We start from the raw sequence: 16,436 nt of genomic DNA, 5'->3' as shown, positions 1-16,436 counted from the left end.
CACACACTTCTTCAATTCTGCCCACACATTTTCTATAGGTTTGAGGTCAGGGTTTTGTGATGGCCACTCCAATACCTTGACTTTGTTGTCGTTAAGCCATTTTGCCACAACTTTGGAAGTATGCTTGGGATAATTGACCATTTGGAAGACCCATTTGCGACCAAGCTGTGACTTCCTTACTGATGTCTTGAGATGTTGCTTCAAGATATTCACATAATTTTCCATCCTCATGATGCCATCTATTTTGTGAAGTGCACTAGTCCCTCCTGCAGCAAAGCACTGCCACCTCCCGTGCTTCACGGTTAGGATGGTGTTCTTCGGCTTGCAAGCCTCCCCCTTTTTCCTCCAAACATAATGGTCATTATGGCCAAACAGTTATATTTTTGTTTCATCAGACCAGAGGACATTTCTCCAAAAACTACGAACTTTGTCCCCATGTGCAGTTGCAAACTGTAGTCTGGCTTTTGTTGTGACGTTTTAGAGCAGGGGCTTCTTCCTTGCTGAGCGGCCTTTCAGGTTATGTCAATATAGGACTTGTTTTACAGTGGATATAGATACTTTTGTACCTCTTTCCTCCAACATTTTCACAAGGTCCTTTGCTGTTGTTCTGGGATTGATTTGCACTTTTCACACCAAAGTACGTTAATCTCTAGGAGACAGATCGCGTCTCCTTCCTGAGCGGTATGACGGCTGCGTGGTACCATGGTGTTTATACTTGCGTATTCAGACGTTTGGAAATTACTCCCAAGGATGAACCAGACTTGTGGAGGTCTACCATTTTTTTTCTGAGGTCTTGGCTGATTTATTTTGATTTTCCCATGATGTCAAGCAAAGAGGCATTGGGTTTGAAGGAAGGCCTTGAAATACATCCACAGGTACACCTCCAATTGACTCAAATTATGTCGATTAGCCTATCAGAAGCTTCTAAAGTCATGACATCATTTTCTGGAATTTTCCAAGCTGTTTAAAGGAACAGTCAACTTCTGTATGTAAACTTCTGACCCACAGGAATTGTGATACAGTGAATTATAAGTGAAATTATCTGTCCGTAAACAATTGTTGGAAAAATTACTTGTGTCATGCACAAAGTAGATGACCTAACCGACTTGCCAAAACTATAGTTTGTTAACAAGAAATTTGTGGAGTGGTTGAAAAACAAGTTTTAATGACTCCAACCTAAGTGTATGCAAACTTCCGACTTCAACTGCATTTACCTGGATTGATATGGTAGCTAGGAGATTTCTGAGGTCCAGATTGGATGCAAGTAGAAACTGTCCCATTACGGAGAATATCCTAGCTCCATATGAAATTAGGAACATGCATATCTGGAGCATGTCTACTCCTTCTATCTGATAAAATGTCTGATATACGGGAAATAGATAAAGTTATACTGATATTGAGCCTTTTCTCCCAGTTACGGTGGTAACTAAATAAACTCACTCATGATTCATCCTGGTTGAAAGGCAGAACATGGCTTCCTTAGAACACACAGGGGTATTCCACATAACTTCCTTTTTACAACTGGGTAATGGAGGTTGCGCAACAAGTCCAGGCCCTGCTGTATGTACTCATGTAATTCAATGTGATTACATATCATATCTGCAAAAATATTTTGAATGAGAGAACCTTTGAATTTAACAGGGAAAGGCAGCATTGTTGTACACACACATACACAGACAAACACAGATGCACAAACACAGGCAAAAGAGAGCTGACCAGGACCAAGGTGTACAAAACTCAATTATTTTATTAAACTTCTATTTTATGTAATCTGTATATATAAAAAGTTCTAAAGCCATTGGCCCGAGACTAGAACAGACAGTGAGGCTGGCGTGTGTTTCTCATCACATTTACATTAGTCTTCATTATTCGCCAGCGGCCAGAATAGTACAAACAGACAAGAACAAAAAGAGACGTAAACTAAAGAAACAAAATAAACACATACGGAAGAGTGGAGGAAACGACTGCGCAATGCAATGTTGTGGAGACAGTCCGTCAGACTAGTAGAGAGAAGAAGACTGGAGGTCCTTGGGAGACGGAATAAATAACAGAGCAAGCTGCTTTGCTTACAGTCGATTGGCCATGCCGGCCAACCCCGTGCTCCACTAAGCCGTGATTGGACACGGGGATCCGAGGGGGCGGGCAGAGGGAGTTGTGTAGAGAGGGTGTTGGACCAGTGATACTGTGGAACCATAAGTGCACACCATAGGGTGTGTGGATGTGTGTGTGTGCATATGCATTGCCCTGTTTGAATGTACAGTTGAAGTCGGAAGTTTACATACACCTTTGCCAAATACATTTAAACACAGTTTTTCACAATTCCTGACATTTAATCCTAGTAAAAAATCCCTGTCTTAGGTCAGTTAGGATCACCACTTTATTTTAAGAATGTGAAATGTCAGAATAATAGTAGAGAGAATGATTTATTTCAGCTTTTATTTATTTCATCACATTCTCAATGGGTCAGAAGTTTACATACACTCAATTAGTATTTGGTAGCATTGCGTTTAAAATGGTTTAACTTGGGGCAAACGTTTAGGATAGCCTTCCACAAGCTTGCCACAATACGTTGGGTGAATTTTGGCCCATTCCTCCTGACAGAGCTGGTGTAACTGAGTCAGGTTTGTAAGCCTCCTTACTCGGAACACACGCTTTTTCAGTTCTGCCCACACATTTTCTATAGGATTGAGGTCAGGGCTTTGTGATGGCCACTCCAATACCTTGACTTTGTTGTCCTTAAGCCATTTTGCCACAACTTTGGAAGTATGCTTGGGGTCATTGTCCTTTTGGAAGACCCATTTGCAACCAAGCTGTAACTTCCTGACTGATGTCTTGAGATGTTGCTTCAATATATCCAAATTATTTCCCCACCTCATGATGCCATCTATTTTGTGAAGTGCACTAGTCCCTCCTGCAGCAAAGCACCCCCACAACATGTTACTGCCACCTCCCGTGCTTCACGGTTAGGATGGTGTTCTTCGGCTTGCAAGCCTCCCCCTTTTTCCTAGAAACATAACAATGGTCATTATGGCCAAACAGTTATATTTTTGTTTCATCAGACCAGAGGACATTTCTCCAAAAAGTACGATCTTTGTCCCCATGTGCAGTTGCAAACCGTAGTCTGGCTTTGTTATGGTGGTTTTGGAGCAGTGGCTTCTTCCTTGCTGAGCGGCCTTTCAGGTCATGTCGATATAGGAATCGTTTTACTGTGGAAATAGATACTTTTCTACCTGTTTCCTCCAGCATCTTCACAAGGTCCTTTGCTGTTCTGGGAATGATTTGCACTTTTCGCGTGGTCCCAGGGTGTTTATACTTGCGTACTATTGTTTGTACAGATGAACGTGGTACCTTCAGGCGTTTGGAAATTGCTCCCAAGGATGAACCAGACTTGTGGAGGTCTACAATTTTGTTTCTGAGGTCTTGGCTGATTTCTTTTGATTTTCCCATGATGTCAAGCAGAGGCACTGAGTTTGAAGGTAGGCCTTGGAATACATCCACAGGTACACCTACAACTGACTCAAATGATGTCAATTAGCCTATCAGAAGCCATGACATAGTTTTCTGGAATTTTCCAAGCTATTTAAAAGGCACAGTCAACTTAGTGTATGTAAACTTCTGACCCACTGGAATTGTGGTACACTGAAATAGTGAAATAATCTGTCTGTAAACAATTGCTGAAAAAATGACTTGTGTCATGCACACAGTAGATGTCCTAACCGACTTGCCAAAACGATACTTTGTTAACAAGAAATGTGTGGAGTGGTTGAAAAACAAGTTTTAATGACTTCAACCTAAGTGTATGTAAACTTCAACTGTATATATATATATATACACAGATATGCACACACACATATATATATATATATATATATATATGTGTATGTGTGTGTGCATATCTGTGTGATGCGAGCCCATGTTCTTCAGTCGCTGGTAAACACTCATCAACCATATAGAAGGACAATTCCCAATCATGATTCTGGGAATATCATTTTTTCTTAATAGCTTTTTGTTTCAATTCTCTTAAATACATATTTTACATCTCAGATTAAATACCACTGTGTGTGCCAACAACGTGTGTGTGTGTGTGTGTTGGAAAGAGAGTGTTACATGTGCTTTCCAATAGGTATTACTGGCATATTGTTCTGTGTGCTGGGTGCTAGGCTCTCCAAGGCCACAGGGTAGCTCAAAACCCACAGATTTGAAACCAATACCCTATCAATACCTGGGGAGGCCAGCAAAGACGTGTGTGTGTGTGTGTGTTGGGCATATCTGTGTGAGTGTGCAGCCCGTGCATATGTGTGCGAGTGCTCAGTCGCTGTCGCTGGTGTCGCTGCTGGGGTCTCCCTGGACCTTGTTGCGATGCTGCATGGCGCGGTGGTAGGCCACTTGCACTGACTTGCGGATGTTGGACTTCCTTCCCTCCAGCATCTTCTCCTTGTCCAGCTCCCGGTCCACCCCCAGAGGAACCAGCTTAGAACGCGGCAGCCACTGCCTTCAGACACAGACACAGACACACACACACACACAGGGTTAGAAACACTTTCTCACAGGTAATTATTATCCACCCACACCCACAGTGCAGCACTAACTGCTGTGACCTAAAACAAAGTGTATTTTCTCTCTCTTTGTTCTCTCTCAAAGCGTCCTCTTCAATCACTCCTGACCCACTTCTGCTAGCGAGAGATGGATTTTTTTTCTTTCTTGCATTTCTATGTAAAAAAACCCATCCTTTGCTCTTGTACTACGTGCAAACAGCCTTTTGAAATGATTTAATGCTGCTGAGCTGCACATTGTTGACTACAGAATGAGGTTTGCTGCTACACTCTGATTCTGGGTTCTCCTCTGCCTCCACTGGGATATAGTAGGAGAAGCCTTCAAAACAACACTTCTCCACTAGTGTGAGAGAGGGATAGAGGTTCACATGGGAGAGAGAAGGGGGGAAATGAGTGAGAACAAAGACAGAGAGGAGAGAGAGAGAGAGGGAGGGAAGAAGAGATCGGGGGAAGAGAGAGCGAGGGTCAGAGAAAGACAAACACAGAGGACTGAGAGACAGACAGTGTACTGACCAGGTTCTCTTGTTGTCGAAAAAGAGTACCAGGAAGAGGTGTTCCCGGGCCTCTTGGGTCATCTGCTCCCCCAGCTTCAGGACATCCAGAGGGGGCACGGGGATAGGAACCCCTCTGTGGAATACCCCCTCACTTGGCATTTTAGGATCTATGATCTACAGGGGGAGGGGAAGGGTTAGAGGGAGGGTACAGGACAAGTAAATGCAATAGTTTTAAAGTTTTATGGTATTGGTTGGTATGAAATACTAGCAACTTGTGGCGGAAATTTCAACCATAGTTTATCCTAATGTGTGTGTATGTGTGTGTACATCCATGGCTGGATTACCAAAGCAGGGTATGAAGGATAGCCTCTACACTTGGCCCACACCAGGTCCAGAGCATCAAGGGAAGAGTAGTCATCTGATGGCGTCCTACAACCTGATCGGCCCCGGCCCCACCCTACTGAGAGAAACACCCAATACATCAGAATCACACACATACAGTGTGTTCGGAAACTATCCAGACCTCTTGACTTTTTCCACATTTTGTTACATTAGCCTTATTTGAAAATCTACACACAATACCCCATTATGACAAATCGAAAACAGGTTTAGACATTTTTGCTAATTTATTAAAAAAAATATATAAACTGAAATACCTTATTTACATAAGTATTCAGACCCTTTGCTATGAGACTCGAAATTTAACTCAGGTTCATCCTGTTTCCATTGATCATTGTTGAGATTTCTACAACTTGATGATTTGGAAAGGCACACACCTGTCTATATAAGGTCCCGCAGTTGACAGTGCACGGCAGAGCAAAATCCAAGCCAAGAGGTTGAAGGAATTTTCCGTAGAGCTCTGAGACAGGATTGTGTCGAAGGAAAAAGGGTACCAAAACATTTCTGAAGCATTGAAGGTCCCCAAGAACACAGTGGCCTGCATCATTCTTAAATGGAAGAAGTTTGGAACGACCAAGACTCTTCCTAGAGCTGGCCACTCGGCCAAACTGAGCAATCGGGAGAGAAGGGCCTTGGTCAGGGAGGTGACCAAGAACCCGATGGTCACTCTGACAGAGCTCAGTTCCTCTGAGGAGATGGGAGAAACTTCCAGAAGGACAACCATCTCTGCAACACTCCACCAGTCCTCCCTTTATGGTAGTGTGGCCAGACGGAAGCCACTCCTCAGTAAAAGTCACATGACAGCCCGCTTGGAGTTTGCCAAAAGGCACCTAAAAGAACTCTCAAACCAAGAGAAACAAGATTCTCTGGTTTGATGAAACCAGATTAAACTCTTTGGCCTAAATGCCAAGCGTCACTTCTGGAGGAAAACTGGCACCATCCCTATGGTGAAGCATGGTGGTGGCAGCATCATGCTGCCCCAAAGCGCTCAGGACCTCAGACTGGAGCGAAGGTTCACCTTCCAACAGGACAATGACCTTAAGCACACAGCCAAGGCAACGCAGGAGTGGCTTCGGGACAAGTCTCTGAATGTCCTTGAATGGCCCAGCCAAAGCCCGGACTTGAACCCGATCGAACATCTCTGGAGAGACCTGAAAATAGCTGTGCAGCGACACTCCACAACCAACCTGACAGAGTTTGAGAGGATCTGCAGAGAAGAGTGGGAGAAACTCCCCAAATACAGGTGTGCCAAGATTGCAGCATCATACCAAAGACTCAAGGCTGTAATCGCTGCCAAAAGTGCTTCAATGAAGTACAGCGTAAAGAGTCTGAATACTTATGCAAATGTGATATTTCAGTTTTCAATTCCTGTTTTTGCTTTGTCATTATGGGTATTGTGTGTAGATTGATGAGGGGAAAAAACTATTTCCAATTTTAGAATAAGGCTGTAACGTAACAAAATGTGGAAAGAGTGAAGGGGTCTGAATACTTTAACGAAGGCACTGTGTAGACCTCCTAAACACATACACTTTGGGAAAATGAGAGGTAGAGGTGGCACGATAGATGAGATTGACGAAGACAGGTAAGTGCATGCATGCCTATGCCTGTATGTGTGGCACTCACAGTGTGAGACGCTGCGTGACCCTCCCACAGAGTAGGAGTCGTTCTCTGTCCCTGATGTCTCCTCACTGCTGTCCTCTTGGAAGGTTGAACGAGAGAACGACTGCTTCCCCCGGCCCTGCTTAGACGGAGTGGTACTGAGAGAGAGAGAAAGAGGGCGAGAGACAGAAAGACAAAAAGAGAGTCATTCGTTCATCCTAAACCAAATATGTGCATCATAGACAGTGCAGTTGTGTTTGACTATGTGGCTGTGTATAAATACCACAGTGTGTGTCTATAATTACCTGGTTCTGTCAGAGGCAGCACTACTGCTGCTGCTGGTGGTGGATTCAGAGTCAGAGCTGGATCGAGGAAGGCTCCTCTCGTTCCTGTACACCCGAAAACTCTCCGTCACCGGCTGGTTGGCCCCGCCAAAACCGTTAGTGGGCAGGCCTAGGAGATACCGCCATAACCGTTACAGTTACTAGACTGACCTTAGAGAGTCGTAACCGTTAAAAGATAAGAGTAATGACAATGTAACAATGTTGTTACAGACCTAGTGTGATTGTGTATGTGATTGGTTTGATGCGTGTGTGTGTGTCTTACTCGGGAGGAGGTTGTCGATATCACTGTCGCTCTCGGAGCTGGAGCTGCTGTGGGGTCTCTTCCTCTGCCGAGGGGGAGACAAGAGGGCCAGCTGAGGGGGACCTATTGGACTGGGGCTCACCCCTGCCCCTCCGTGTCCCGCGTCTCTGTTCTTAGGGGGGCGGCCCGGCCTCTTGGGGGGTCCGGCCATTTTGGGGTTCTTCTTGGAGAAGAGGACAGAGGTACGACGTCCCACCTCTGGAGCTAGAGCCGAGGACAATGCACTTAAATCTGCAGAGAGAGAGGAGGAGGGAGTCAGAGACTGAAAATGTTATTTCATAAATCTAACATAATGAGAGTTAGACATGATAAGTATGGCTAGGCCTATGTGAGATCAATTTGTAAATGAATTCTGGAGCGTGTACACTGAGCTTAGTGTAGATATCCCCTCAGTCTCACCCTTGCCACTGATCTCCTGACTGCTGCTCTCTTCCCCCTCGTCGTGGCGTCCTGTGGATGAGGGGTGATGGGGGAGGGATGGTCCCCTGTCCCCCCCGCCCCCTGAGTCCCTGCCCCCCATGCCCGAGCCTCCCTCTCTCTGGTGGGCAAGTTTCCTCTTGATGACCGTCATTTCCTTCCTCAGGGCTTTGGCACGCCGTGACCGACCAATGCTGTGCTTCCCTGAGCTGACCTCATCAAAGCGCGCCTGAAGGAAACACAGCTGCTCCTCCAATGGCAGCCGCCGCCGGTTCTCTGGTAAGAGCAGGTCTAAGGGACAGAGAGAAATTTAACAACTACAGAATCCCACACGGCTATAGAGCAACATAATAACTTAAGTGGAAGAGTACAACTGTAAGAAAAGGAGAAGGCGGGAGTAGAACATTTGGTGAGAATACAGGACTCTAAGCCACTCACCATCCTCATTGGAAGACAGGGGCCTGTCTCCGTCTCCGTCCCTCTCTCGTTCCTGGTCCCTGTCCCTCTCTCGTTCCTGGTCCCTGTCCCTCTCTCGGTCTCTCTCTCTGTCACGTTGGCTGTCCGGGCTAGGCTCTCGAGGGAGGTGCATACCTGTGTCATAGTTCAAGCCGATTCGCTCTGCCTGTCTGCGGGCAGTCCTGATCACGGCCCCACCCATCTCCCGGAGGCGCAAAGCAGCGCGGTAGAACACTGTGTCCTTGGCGTTGTATTTGAGGCAATTGTTGACGATGAGGCCGAAGTCTGCCTCAAATGCTTCGAAGCTGAGGTAGCGGTGAGCCTCTAGTAGGTTCCACATGGTCTGGAAGTCCATGGGCCTCTCGATGTGGTCCAGGTAGTCTGGCACCTGAGGAGAGAGAGGTTAGCGGTTAAACCCCACCAGCCACAGTATGTGTGAGATAACACAACGGGGTGTCAGAGTGTGTGTGTGTGAGTTACCTCGGCCAGGGGGACAGGCTCAGTGAAGAAGTTGCTGGTGTCTCTGTCCTGTAGCTGTTCCAGTGTGTTCCTCAGCAGGACCAGGAAGGGAGTCAGCTGCATCTCTAGCGCCATCTGCTGCACCTTGATCTGAACACACAGACAGATCAACATGTGTAAACACACCTGCTCACTATGCAAACTGCCAGATGTCAAGTGTGTGTTCATGTGCCAATATACAAAAGTGTGCATGAAGTAAGGATGTGAGGAGTGTGTGCATGAAGTAAGGATGTGAGGAGTGTGTGCATGAAGTAAGGAGTGTGTGCGTGTCTCACCGTCTCTCTCTTGAGTTTCTCTCTCTTGCGGATGAGCTCCACCAGTAGTCTGGCTCTCTCCAGGTCATGTCTCAGTCTCTGCCATGCTTTCAGCTGCTCCTTCAGAGCCAAGTTATTCTCCTCACTGTCCCTCTGGGGCCCCAACACACACACACACACACACACACACACACACACACACACACACACACACACACACACACACACACACACACACACACACACACACACACACACACACACACACACACACACACACACACACACACACACACACACACACACACACACACACACACACACACACACACACACATTAGATTGGCAATATAACACACACAAAGACGCACTCACGCAAAATAAACGCACACAAACTGGTTAGTTTGGCAGTGTTACACACCAGTAAGCCTGCATAGTTAAATCAGGACGAAGCACCACACCCACTACATCACAGCAGAATCAAACAAAGCAATCGCCTGAGACAATGCAACCTTAGCATTTACATAAACAGAGCACACACTCCCTCTTTCCTTCTCTCTCTGAAAAGCCAGCACACTTCAGTTCAAACACATGCAGAGCTTCTAGTAGTATTCTCCCTACCGCTGTGATAACAACACCAGACAGAGACTGTGTGGTGGTTACCGTGGGAACCTGCGACTGTGGCGCCTGAGGCTGTGGCTGTAGCTGCTCAGTGTTGCGCTGTGACTGCAGGTGGGTCTGGAGCCGGCGCAGCAGAGGGACACCATTCCGGCTTTGCCTCTTCAGGGTCCAGTAACTGTGCAGTCGCTGCATAAACTGGCTCTTCCTGGGCACTGTCAGGTTACTGGTGATTTTACTGAGCCTGGGGAGGAACACATAGGGAAGATGGTAGGACTGAAGAGACTGGGAGAGTATGTGAGGTCTGAATCTGTATGCCTTTGTGTCTGCAGTGAGTATGTGTGAGTAAGTGATTGAGTACCTGTGTGGGGGTATACAGGGCACAGACACCACGGGCGCAGCGTTCCTCTTCTCAGCCAGTATCTTCCTGGCTCTCTTCATCTTCAGTCTGGACTTGGCCTTGGCCCTCTTTGCCCGCTCTGAGCTCCAGCCCTTGGTGTCGTCATCGTGACCTATACTGGGCTCATCGTCCTCTTCCAGCTCGCCTTCACTATGGGAGGAGCCCATGCTAGCCCCTCCCACCCCTCCGAGGGGGCGTGCTAAGCCGGGCGGGGTGTGGATGTCGCAGTAGGCGGTCTTGCGGACGCTGAATGAGGTGCCATTGGCGCCGGTCTCCCTGACGGGCTCCATCTTCATGTAGAGGCCGGCCTGCTGGGCACAGGTCACGTGGAAGGCTGTATAGCAGTTGGCCTTGTGGCACTGAATGCAGGCCCCTGAGCCGCGCTGCTTGCAGATGTAGCAGGTGAGCTTCCAGCGTGCCGGGGGGATGTGCTCGATGCTGTCGATGGGCTCCAGGAAGACTGTGTTGGCAAAACACACCTGGGGAGAGAGAAGGAGAGGGAGGAAGGGATGAGGAGATTCACATTCATTGCAACAGGACTGTCAACAGGACAGACTAGAGACATGAACAGCATCAACACTTTGTCAATATATTCAAGCACACACACACACACACACATCCCCCTACCTCACACACTCCTACCCTGACACACACACACACTCCTACCCCCCCACACACACACTCCTACCCTCCCACACACACACTCCTACCCTCACACACACACACACACACACACTCCTACCCTCACACACACACACACACACACACACACACACACACACACACACACACACACACACACACACACACACACACACACACACACACACACACACACACACACACACTCCTACCCTCACGACACACTCCTACCCTCACGACACACTCCTACCCTCACGACACACACACACACACTCTCACCTCGGGGATCCAGAGGGCACACACTACGTGGGCCCAGCGTGCATCGTCCGTCTGTTTAAAGGCCCCACCCTTGTTGGGGCAGAGGGCACAATCGACGGCGCGGCTGGGGGACTGGAGGCAGCGGCGACACAGCCACTGGCCCTCAGGGATGTAGGGCACGCCGTAACACTCCTGGTGCACGGCCAGGTTACACATATCACAGAACAGGATCACGTTGCTGTTCTGACACTCGCCGTCGTTACAGATGCAGCAGACGGCGTCCTCGTCGATCAGAGCGCTGGGGTCCGTCTGAGAGAGGAGGGGAAAGGAGTAGAAAATGGACAAGAGGGTAAGTAAAGGGATAACTATTTAGGGGAACAGATTCACACAGCTAATGCCATTTTACATCCTACTGCTCATTCAATACAGTACACCACACACCCAACAGTAGGTGACAGATAAAGCAAGTCAACATCATGTCTGGAAAGAAGGTGGAAAAAAGCTGGAATGATACAAAATCTGTCACTCAGAGCCAGGCCGAGCGAGAGCGAGAGAGCGAGAGTGTCACCTTGTTGTGGCTCTCGAAGTAGGACTCTTTCTCCAGCCGGTCCATGAGGTACTCAAACACCTCCTGGGGGATGGGCGTCACCCCGTCACTACGCCGCTTGTCATTCATGATGTCCAGCCAGATATAGTCCTCCTCATCAATGTCATACTCCACCTCCTCATCCAGCTCCTCCACCGACTTATCTATGTACCTGAGGGAGAGGAAAGTGTGGGGAGAGAGCAGAGAGGAATGGAATGACAGAGTATGAAAATTCAGACCTTCAATACCATCGGCTGAGGCAGGGTACTGTGACTGACTATAATATGATAATATATGCCATTTAGCAGACGCTTTTATCCAAAGAGACTTAGTCATGCATTGTGTACGTATTGGTGGTCCCAGGAATTGAACCCACTATCCTGGTGTTGCAAGAGCCATGCTCTACCAACTAAACTACAGAGGACTGACTGACCTGTAGTAGAATGATGGTTGTGTGGTTCTATGACTGACCTGTAGTAGAATGATGGTTGTGTGGTTCTATGACTGACCTGTAGTAGAATGATGGTTGTGTGGTACTATGATTGACCTGTAGTAGAATGATGGTTGTGTGGTACTATGATTGACCTGTAGTAGAATGATGGTTGTGTGGTACTGTGATTGACCTGTAGTAGGATGAGGGTCGTGTGGTACTATGACTGACCTGTAGTAGAATGATGGTTGTGCGGTACTGTGACTGACCTGTAATAAGATGAGGGTAGTGCGGTACTGTGACTGACCTGTAATAAGATGAGGGTCGTGCGGTACTGTGACTGACCTGTAATAAGATGAGGGTCGTGCGGTACTGTGATTGACCTGTAGTAGGATGAGGGTCGTGTGGTACTATGACTGACCTGTAGTAGAATGATGGTTGTGCGGTACTGTGACTGACCTGTAATAAGATGAGGGTAGTGCGGTACTGTGACTGACCTGTAATAAGATGAGGGTCGTGCGGTACTGTGACTGACCTGTAATAAGATGAGGGTCGTGCGGTACTGTGACTGACCTGTAATAAGATGACTGTCGTGCGGTACTGTGACTGACCTGTAATAAGATGAGGGTCGTGCGGTACTGTGACTGACCTGTAATAAGATGAGGGTCGTGCGGTACTGTGACTGACCTGTAATAAGATGAGGGTCGTGCGGTACTGTGACTGACCTGTAATAAGATGACTGTCGTGTGGTACTGTGACTGACCTGTAATAAGATGAGGGTCGTGCGGTACTGTGACTGACCTGTAATAAGATGAGGGTCGTGCGGTACTGTGACTGACCTGTAATAAGATGAGGGTCGTGCGGTACTGTGACTGACCTGTAATAAGATGAGGGTCGTGCGGTACTGTGACTGACCTGTAATAAGATGACTGTCGTGTGGTACTGTGACTGACCTGTAATAAGATGAGGGTCGTGCGGTACTGTGACTGACCTGTAATAAGATGAGGGTCGTGCGGTACTGTGACTGACCTGTAATAAGATGAGGGTCGTGCGGTACTGTGACTGACCTGTAATAAGATGACTGTCGTGTGGGTGCGTCAGGCCTCTCCTGGTCAAGCTCTCTGTACACCACCTCAGGCAGCTTGACCGCTGGGCCAGAGGAAGCGCTGTGGTGGTGTGACGATCCCTCCTTCTTCTTCTCTTTACTCTTGTGCTTCCCGGACTTGGGTGTGGCCTTCCCCCCGTTAGCAGCAGGGGTGTCTGGCCTGTCCTTGCCCCCCAATTCACTCCCTCCTCCCCCGCTGTCGCCCCCATTACACACCCCTCCCCCACCTCCGCCCGAGGACGGAGGGTCCTCGTCCCCACTGTCGTCCTCCGATACCACGTCAATGTTCTCAAAGATGCTGATGCGGTGGATGTGTCCATGGATCTCCAGCTCCACCATGCGCTGGGCCTGGGCATAGGTCATCGTCTCCCTGCCTGGGGAGTGGGAGTGCTCTGACTGATTAGGACTCCCAGGGGTGTTCCCTGCCTGCCCTGGCCCACCTCCCTTTCCCAGCCCTCCCTCCCCGTCCCCGGTCCCCACCAGGGTCATGCGAGGGGGGCGCCCCTTCCTCTTCTTCTGGGGCATGCCCTGTGCAGGCGTGGGGTTGTCATGGTCGTAATGGTAGAGGTGGTACTCAATGCCGCTGTAGCTCTTGTAGACCTTGCGACAGGTCTCCACTGGGCACTCGTAAGGGGGCTTGGTGGCTCGGAGGTTGTGGCAGAAAGTCTTCACGTCAAAGTCCAGCCCCATTGTGCCGATGGCCACTGCTGGGACAGGAGCTGTTCAAGCTTACATCTAAGACAGAAAGGGGAGGGGGAGGGTTTTGGCATCTCTCACTCCAACATCATTGAAACACAGACATGCCAATGGGTATTATGTCAAAATAAAAGTCAGTCTATGTTGAAAACAACACAGTTGTGTCCATTGCCTTTAGCCCTTTGGAATCCTAAAAGCTATTCCATGTTGTCTTGCTGATTTCAAGGAAACAAACCCCTGCAAACAGCAGGCACGTGGCTGGATAGCTGTCAACTTTACCATGGCAACGACAGGTGCATTTGACAATTTTTCTTGCTAGCTAAATCAATGCAAATTAAATTTTACTTGCAATACTGTTTACTTACCGTTACAAGTAACAATGCTTTCGAATAAAAGATTGATTAAAATCTTAAACTGAAGACACAAAAAGCTGGCTAGCTAGCCAGTAACCGGATCGATTTGACAGCCGAGATAAATTACACGTTTGGAATGTTGGATTACAGATAACAGATACATTCAAGGTTGATTCGACCAGATGCTTTATATAAATCATAAAGTAGACTTCTAAACACCTGCCGATAGCCTCCACTGTCATTGAATAAACATATTCACCAGAAGTACCAGATAAAACTCTGGCAAGCTAATCAATGTATAAGATAATAAATCATATGAATGACTCTTTTACTCTTGATCGATCGAATGTTTAGCCCCTGTATTCATTTGGATAGCGTAATCTTATGTTATTCTATTCACGTGCTCAAAGATCCAAGGAAATGTGTAGCAATTTACTATAGCTTGCAAATGCTACCAGATAGCTATATCCACTAGATTGCAACTATTGTTGCTAGTTGGCAGAAAAAAATTATACATTTGTATCTATAGAACCCTGAGAAACATTGTAACCATTCTTACAGGTGACAACAACCCGAGGTGATACAATGTAACTGCTCAAATGATGTATCAGCTTGATACAATGTTTCCCTCCACAATGTTTAGACCTCACCCTGATCAACCAAGCCACTACAAAATAACACCCTGTGTTACCTGATTGCAACCTATTAATGTAACTAAAGCACAACCATTTCCTTAGTCCTCAATGTGGTTCTAGGGGAATTACATTTACTAACAGGGAAAGATAAATATATCATAATTATGATAATGTAGCACTCAGAATCCTGGGTCTTATCTCGCTACCTACATAGGATAAGAAACTATTCGAAAAGCAAATTGTAACATAAATCAAAGCACAAATACATTGCGTTTTAAAAAAAATCATAAAACACCTTACAAATGTAAGCCTATTTCTCTCTAGACACCACGAATACATAGTCAATGTAGCTCTGAATTAATAAACACTTACTACTCAGGGCTCCTCAAGCTTGCGTGCTGCAAAATCTCTCACTCCAGCTCGGTAAATGGGACGATTGCAGATCGATTTATTAATCACATAAAACACTATCTTATCACAAGAAATGTGGGGTAAATGGTTTACACGACAACACAATATCCTAGTAATTTCATTGTGATAGGAATAATTCAGGAACTCCAGTGAACAAAAGGGGCAGCCACTGCTGTACGGCATAGGCGCGTGTGGGCACTTTCGTCAAATATAAAATTATTTGTTCTATGGTGTATTTGTCGAAATAAGGCCCTAATTTCGATGTGAACCATTCTTTGGTGTTTGAGGAAGGTGTACTTTTGAAACCAATGGAAACCTAGGGAAGTGGCGTCACGTTTTCACCGTTAAATGTAATTTGGTTCCTTTTGTTGTTATTTTTCTGTGTGGCGAATCTAACTATCAGTTTCACAAATTTTAATATACATCTGGATAAATATGCACTATAAAGAATAGAATGTCCAAAGACGAAAAACATACGGATAAAATACGCTGCATTCGATTTTATGAAAACTTCTAAGATCCTTGTTTTTTTATTTTTGTCACTTGCGAATCTGCCAATGTGGAAACGTAAATCATATATGGAGGGTTTCCGCCATAAATTTGAATATGAAAACGACAGATCAGAGTTACATGTGCACGGTAGGTTTGAAATGGATTATTTGATCAGTATGCACACATTTTCATATAGCCTGGCAAAGGAAGACAAAATATATATATATATATATATATAGTTCTACAGTAAAATGTCGATTTTCATTGTTCACTATAGGCTATGTCTGTTTATTATAGGCTTAATGCCAATCATCTATTGTGATTACTGTAATTTGACATTTATACAGTAGTAATGTAGGCCAACATGTAATTTTATCATGATGCTAATACAAATTAAAGATGGCAGACTATCAAAAAGTGGAGGTGGGTGGAATTTTCATTGGAGGTCAATTTGAACAGACTCATTTCTGGAGG

General features: G+C 46.6%; 1 protein-coding gene across 4 annotated transcripts; it reads right to left on the bottom strand.

The window, feature by feature from the left end:
- Positions 1 to 3,977: 3,977 nt before the first annotated feature.
- Positions 3,978 to 15,687, bottom strand: LOC139542826 (peregrin-like). Of its 4 annotated transcripts, none has more exons than XM_071348698.1 (16): positions 15,432 to 15,687; positions 13,338 to 14,110; positions 11,823 to 12,012; positions 11,276 to 11,563; positions 10,316 to 10,833; positions 9,958 to 10,198; positions 9,358 to 9,489; positions 9,044 to 9,172; positions 8,546 to 8,951; positions 8,090 to 8,398; positions 7,652 to 7,921; positions 7,351 to 7,498; positions 7,070 to 7,203; positions 5,392 to 5,504; positions 5,067 to 5,221; positions 3,978 to 4,492 (listed from the first exon to the last, which is right to left on the bottom strand). In XM_071348698.1, exons 2-16 carry the CDS (start codon positions 14,063 to 14,065, stop codon positions 4,309 to 4,311), a joined length of 3,945 nt encoding a protein of 1,314 aa, XP_071204799.1. In that variant the 5' UTR covers positions 14,066 to 14,110; positions 15,432 to 15,687; the 3' UTR covers positions 3,978 to 4,308. The 4 variants fall into 4 exon arrangements, with proteins under 4 accessions (XP_071204799.1, XP_071204798.1, XP_071204800.1 ...); XM_071348697.1 differs by having other exon boundaries at positions 5,392 to 5,507; positions 15,432 to 15,571; XM_071348699.1 differs by having other exon boundaries at positions 5,392 to 5,507; positions 10,000 to 10,198; positions 15,432 to 15,571.
- Between the last annotated feature and the right edge of the window lie 749 nt (positions 15,688 to 16,436).

The sequence above is a fragment of the Salvelinus alpinus genome, chromosome 17 (genome assembly GCF_045679555.1).
Source record: "Salvelinus alpinus chromosome 17, SLU_Salpinus.1, whole genome shotgun sequence".
Taxonomy (NCBI): Eukaryota; Metazoa; Chordata; class Actinopteri; order Salmoniformes; family Salmonidae; genus Salvelinus; species Salvelinus alpinus.
This window is presented reverse-complemented; position numbering and strand designations above follow the sequence as displayed.

Excerpts from the sequence above, each read along its gene's own strand:
- LOC139542826 (XM_071348697.1), bottom strand. The coding sequence starts at position 14,065 with ATGGGGCTGGACTTTGACGTGAAGACTTTCTGCCACAACCTCCGAGCC. Across the intron at positions 9,490-9,957 it reads CTGGTGTTGTTATCACAGCG|AGGGACAGTGAGGAGAATAA; the intron begins GTAGGGAGAATA and ends TTGGGGCCCCAG. Across the intron at positions 4,493-5,066 it reads TTCGACAACAAGAGAACCTG|GCAGTGGCTGCCGCGTTCTA; the intron begins GTCAGTACACTG and ends CTGTGTCTGAAG.